Consider the following 6,426-nt stretch of genomic DNA (forward strand, 5'->3'; position numbering starts at 1 on the left):
GAAATGACCAGAGAGGGCAAGAAAGGACAGTGAGGGTTACTCAACCATCTCCTAAGATCTCTGTGAACCCCAGCAAGTGCATCCTGGGAGCTTTTCACTTCCGGGGACTAGGGTACTAACCAACAGTAGCAGATGGGCAATGGATGCTCTGTTCACACTTATCTCCCTGTGGGGCTGTGAGGAGCCCCTGAGGGGCTGTGGTGAGCCCCAGCACAGAGTAGCAGGACAGCTGGAAGTGTGGCATCATGGGAAACAGCCAGTAGAAGAGAGAGCCAGCTCTTTGGCCCTAAAAGAGCACACAGGAATAGTGAATACAGGGTTTCTTCAACTTGAATCATCACAAAGCCCTGCCCTTGCCCACTCTTCACTGAGCTCAGCTCATCTCCAGGAGTTCTAGATGGGCACCGTGGAGCTGTAGAAGGCAGCTGCCATTGCCATCAGCAGGCCCATGCTGGCTGTACTTTGGTGAGCTGCGTGTCACTGAATAGGTCAAAGTGCTCTAGTTCATATTTAGTAACTATTGGTTGAATGGTTTTATGTGCCTCTTCCTCTTCTAGGTTTTGGGGCTATAGTTGTGGATAGGAGAGTGCTCTCCTACAGACCAGACATTCTTATCTCCTCTGTGCCTTGGGAAGTCTGGTGAAGATTTTAAACCTCTTCTCGGACTCTTTTCTTGACAATTTCATACAATTATATAATTTATTTCAAGCATATTCACCCCCATTAACCCCTTCTTTTCCCCCATGCCCTCTGGAATACTTATTCTCAACACGTTCCTCTCCCATTTTCTAAATAATTTTTAAATGCATAAAAAAATTAATGTGGAGTTTTAAAAGGGCACCAATTTTGTTAAAACCACTATTCAATATTTATGCACATAGCATATTAAAACCGCGCTTGCTCATGGTAGTAAATACCATTTGAAGGCACCTTCCATGTCTTTAATGGGGTCTATGATCTCCGTTATAGAGCAAGGCCAGAGATCTGCAACAGTGACAACCAGAGATGCTGTTTCAGTGAGGATCAGTAGATAGAACCCTTTCTCCTCCAATTTCTTGAGTCTATTTTCCTATCAAGCAAAATGGGGAGAAATTCATAGCCTGACAAACACATAATGGTTGACCCCAACTCTCCTAATCTTCATTGCTCTGGCCGCAGCAACTGCCTGACTGAAGGACTTGACAGGTGAAGTCAAGGGCATAGAGAGCACTTGGGAAACTACAGGCTGCCTCAGCTGTGAGGGCTTGTCGCTATTACTGCTGGCATTTTTCTCCAGAGAACGTAGGAAGTTTGGCTGCACCTTCAGTCAGAGAACTTTTAAGTAGAAAGGGATGACGTTTGTTCTTGAGACTTGAGAAGAGCCCTGTTCTAACCCAGCCACCATGCAGATGCTGAGTGAATTCTCCCGTGAGAATTTGCCTTGTGATGCTTTCATCAAACTTGCGTGGAATTGACGGTGTTCTCCACGACTTGCCCCACCTACTGTCCACCAACTCTGCCCTTCTTGCTGTGGGTCTGACCTGACACTGGGGCCTGAAGGCTTCCTATAGTTTCCAGGTCTTGCCCGTCTCTGCCTGGAAGTGTTGTTTTTCCGCACACACCAACAAACACCATCTCTACAACTCTGTTGTTCAGCCTTGGAGGCTCAGTTCGAAATACTCATCTAATGATGTTTCCCAGGAGCCCTCTGTGATACAAAAGCAGGGAGTGCACAGTGCATTTCCTCAGTTTCCCTGCTTGTCTTTTGATATAATCCATATCATTCATGTCCTAGACTCTTGAAATTCTGTGGAGGCCTGGGCCTGTTGAACAGACCCTCTTGTTTCTGGCCATGCTCTCTCTCTTTCCCACTTTCTCATGACACTGGTCTCACTATTCTAACTTGAGGAAGATTCATATGTCTCCCCCAATTCTAGAATGTTCTAAGGGCAAAAGTCTTTGTATAGACCTTTGTATTTTTACATGACCTTGAGTTTGGATACTAAGTCTTGCATGACTTTGTAATTAGTTGACTTGTTCCCATCCCCTAGCCACTGATTCTGGTGGATGTCCTTTGCTTGGCTTATTAAAGGCTCCAATATTGGGGTGCATGCCTCTGGGCAGCAAGATGAGAGATGAATGGAGCCTAGCTGGGTCAATGGAGTTGGGAGCTTCTTTTCTGTTCCCAGGGCCTTCTTCTGGTCTGATGACTGCCCTCAGGTGAGGGGAGGATAAGATGATTCAATTACTTTCTCCCTTGTGGAGGAAATGGCAGCATGAATTTCCCCTGGCAAACAGGATTGATTTTTCCATGGCAAAGTGGCTGGCAGTAGGCAATTGTTTTTATACTTGAGTGTCTGGAAATGAGATCTGGGGATGACTGACTTAAACCCTCCCAAGAAAGGAGACTCTGAGAACAAGGCTTTGAGAGGGCACAGGAGCTGTGGGTGTGTGCTGAGGGAGAGGGACACAGATTGGTCCTTTGTTAGGGTAGCCAAGGACAGCTTCACTGGGGAGACGAGAGTGTTGTTGAAAGAGAAGGAGGGGCATGTCATAGTGAAGAGAAGGAGGAATGTGTCATAGTGAAGAGAAGGAGGAATGTGTCACAGTGAAGAGGAGGGACGTGTCATAGAGAAGAGAAGGAGGGACGTGTCATAGTCAAGAGAAGGAGGGACATGTCATAGAGAAGAGAAGGAGGGACGTGTCAGAGAAGAGAAGGAGGGACGTGTCATAGTCAAGAGAAGGAGGGACGTGTCATAGAGAAGAGAAGGAGGGACGTGTCATAGAGAAGGAGGGACATGTCATAGAGAAGAGAAGGAGGGACGTGTCATAGTCAAGAGAAGGAGGGACGTGTCATAGAGAAGAGAAGGAGGGACGTGTCATAGAGAAGAGAAGGAGGGACGTGTCATAGTCAAGAGAAGGAGGGACGTGTCATAGTCAAGAGAAGGAGGGACGTGTCACAGTGAAGAGAAGGAGGGACGTGTCATAGAGAAGAGAAGGAGGGACGTGTCACAGTGAAGAGAAGGAGGGACGTGTCATAGAGAAGAGAAGGAGGGACGTGTCACAGTGAAGAGGAGGAGGAACTCGTGTCACAGTGAAGAGAAGGAGGGACGTGTCATAGTCAAGAGAAGGAGGGACGTGTCATAGAGAAGAGAAGGAGGGACGTGTCATAGAGAAGAGAAGGAGGGACGTGTCATAGTGAAGAGAAGGAGGGACGTGTCATAAGGAAGAGAAGGAGGGACGTGTCATAGTGAAGAGAAGGAGGGACGTGTCATAGTGAAGAGAAGGAGGGACATGTCATAGAGAAGAGAAGGAGGGACGTGTCACAGTGAAGAGAAGGAGGGACGTGTCACAGTGAAGAGAAGGAGGGACGTGTCACAGTGAAGAGAAGGAGGGACGTGTCATAGAGAAGAGAAGGAGGGACGTGTCACAGTGAAGAGGAGGAGGAACTCGTGTCACAGTGAAGAGAAGGAGGGATGTGTCATAGTCAAGAGAAGGAGGGACGTGTCACAGTGAAGAGGAGGAGGAACTCGTGTCACAGTGAAGAGAAGGAGGGACGTGTCATAGTCAAGAGAAGGAGGGACGTGTCACAGAGAAGAGAAGGAGGGACGTGTCATAGAGAAGAGAAGGAGGGACGTGTCATAGTCAAGAGAAGGAGGGACGTGTCATAGTGAAGAGAAGGAGGGACGTGTCACAGTGAAGAGAAGGAGGGACGTGTCACAGTGAAGAGGAGGAGGAACTCGTGTCACAGTGAAGAGAAGGAGGGACGTGTCATAGTCAAGAGAAGGAGGGACGTGTCATAGAGAAGAGAAGGAGGGACGTGTCATAGTCAAGAGAAGGAGGGACGTGTCACAGTGAAGAGAAGGAGGGACGTGTCACAGTGAAGAGAAGGAGGGACGTGTCATAGTCAAGAGAAGGAGGGACGTGTCATAGAGAAGAGAAGGAGGGACGTGTCATAGTGAAGAGAAGGAGGGACGTGTCATAGTGAAGAGAAGGAGGGACGTGTCATAAGGAAGAGAAGGAGGGACATGTCACAGTGAAGAGAAGGAGGGACGTGTCATAGTGAAGAGAAGGAGGGACGTGTCACAGTGAAGAGAAGGAGGGAAGTGTCACAGTGAAGAGGAGGGACGTGTCACAGTGAAGAGAAGGAGGAACTCGTGTCACAGTGAAGAGAAGAAGGGACGTGTCATAGAGAAGAGAAGGAGGGACGTGTCATAGAGAAGAGAAGGAGGGACGTGTCATAGTCAAGAGAAGGAGGGACGTGTCATAGAGAAGAGAAGGAGGGACGTGTCATAGTCAAGAGAAGGAGGGACGTGTCATAGAGAAGAGAAGGAGGGACGTGTCATAGAGAAGGAGGGACATGTCATAGAGAAGAGAAGGAGGGACGTGTCATAGAGAAGAGAAGGAGGGACGTGTCATAGTCAAGAGAATGAGGGACGTGTCATAGAGAAGAGAAGGAGGGACGTGTCATAGTCAAGAGAAGGAGGGACGTGTCATAGAGAAGAGAAGGAGGGACGTGTCATAGAGAAGGAGGGACATGTCATAGAGAAGAAAAGGAGGGACGTGTCATAGAGAAGAGAAGGAGGGACGTGTCACAGTGAAGAGAAGGAGGGAAGTGTCACAGTGAAGAGGAGGAGGAACTCGTGTCACAGTGAAGAGAAGGAGGGATGTGTCACAGTGAAGAGAAGGAGGGACGTGTCACAGTGAGGAGAAGGAGGCACTCGTGTCACAGTGAAGAGAAGGAGGGAAATGTCATAGAGAAGAGAAGGAAGGACGTGTCACAGTGAAGAGAAGGAGGGACGTGTCACAGTGAAGAGAAGAAGGGACGTGTCACAGTGAGGAGAAGGAGAGACGTGTCACAGTGAAGAGAGGGAGGGACGTGTCATACAGAAGCACATATGCAAGGCGCCTGCGCAGGAGCAGTAGTGAGCCTTGGCATCAGTGGGGTGAGCAGGGGAGCTGGTTCATTGTTCTGCTCTCCACCCCTGCTCCCCCTTCTTTGACTCTGGTTTCTCAGCCATGGCATCCTTAACCACCTGAACTCCATTTCCTTCATTTCCTTTCCATCTCCTAGTGCTCTGTGAAGGACTCCTGCGTTTGTGGGTGAGCTAAGAAGCCTGGTTTCTGTAAACTACTCAGAGAACCAGAGAATGATAACTTGAGTCAATGGATCCTTCTGGAAGTCCCAGTCTCTGAGAAGAACATATTTTGAACTTACATATAGTACTAAGTTGACCAGATCCTCAAAACAACAGTTTCAAAATGTCCAGTTTCCCAGAGTGATTAGGAAAAAAAAACGTGAGACAGCAAGACTGTTATTAAAACCATTAAGAGCTTCCAGATGATGCCTGCCACATTGGCTCAAGTGCAAATGAAACCAGGTGACATGATGATGCGGGCACAACGGTGACCAAAATGGCCACTAAAGTGTCATGTGACAAGCATCTGGTAATCAGCTCCAATTGTCTTGTTAACACAGCACATTTCAGGGAAGCTGAAGGAAGCACATTCCTCTGTGGGGCCCAGTGTGACCTGCATCTTCTTTTCTGCTTTCTCCCCAGGCTGCCCTGCGTCGGTTGGCTGGGGTCTGCCCAGAAGGCCTCCAGGACTCTGACTTCCAGCAGCTGGTCCAGCCTCGGCTTGTGGATTCCTTCCTGCTGTGTAGCAACATGGAGGAGAGTTTTGTGTAGGAGAAGAGGCACACAGTGGACACTCCTCAGAACACTAGCTCTTCTCGCCTCGTTATTTATATGTAATTTATTTTTTTACATGAAATAGAAAGGGAAATCTTCGTTAGTGAGGAGAGGAGGTGGGCCTTGGGAATAATTAATCTTCCTTCCTTCCTTCCTTCCTTCCTTCCTTCCTTCCTTCCTCCCTCCCTCCCTCCCTCCCTCCCTCCCTCCCTCCCTTCCTTTCTTTCTTTCTTTTTTCTTTTTGACTTCTGCAGCTGTGCTGGTGCAGAAGTTGAATTGTGTCAATGCTCACATGACAGGTTGTCACAGGTGATTCCCCTTATGATACTTCCTCTCTTTTCAGCATGTACTCTTGCCTAGTTAAAAACAAAACAACTTTGAACCGGGGTATTTTAACTACCCGGCATTTTTAAAAGCTAGTTTTACTCTTCAAAAATCGAAAGCAAATTTCACATTTGGAAATGCTTTCCTTTAATAAACAGAACCATGGAAAATGTGTCCTTTTGTTTTATGTTTGAATTGTATTTTAAACTCAGTTTTTGCTTCTCATGGTTGCATGACACAGAATCTTCTCCAACAAAGTACAGAGAGAGCTGTCTTGGTTTTACAGGTACATTTAAAATGTGTTTCTGAAGACACTTCATCTTACTTGCCCTTGGTTCCTCCACCCTGGTGATCTGTCACCTCTTGGTGAAGAGTCCCGAGCTGAGGCACAGTGCCTGGTCTTCTACAGAAGGCTTCTGAGAAGGGCAGT

The 6,426-nt window shown here is 47.7% G+C and overlaps 1 protein-coding gene across 2 annotated transcripts in view; it reads left to right on the top strand.

The window, feature by feature from the left end:
• Positions 1 to 6,177, top strand: part of Insc (INSC spindle orientation adaptor protein) — a 114,907-nt gene extending 108,730 nt beyond the window's left edge. For both annotated transcript variants that reach the window (XM_075974833.1, XM_075974834.1), the window contains exon 13: positions 5,541 to 6,177. In XM_075974833.1, coding sequence (XP_075830948.1) covers positions 5,541 to 5,669 — 129 coding nt within the window. In that variant the 3' untranslated portion in view covers positions 5,670 to 6,177. The remainder of the gene's footprint in view (positions 1 to 5,540) is intronic.
• The last annotated feature ends 249 nt before the right edge of the window (positions 6,178 to 6,426 follow it).

This window comes from Microtus pennsylvanicus, chromosome 5, assembly GCF_037038515.1.
Source record: "Microtus pennsylvanicus isolate mMicPen1 chromosome 5, mMicPen1.hap1, whole genome shotgun sequence".
NCBI classification, from domain to species: Eukaryota; Metazoa; Chordata; class Mammalia; order Rodentia; family Cricetidae; genus Microtus; species Microtus pennsylvanicus.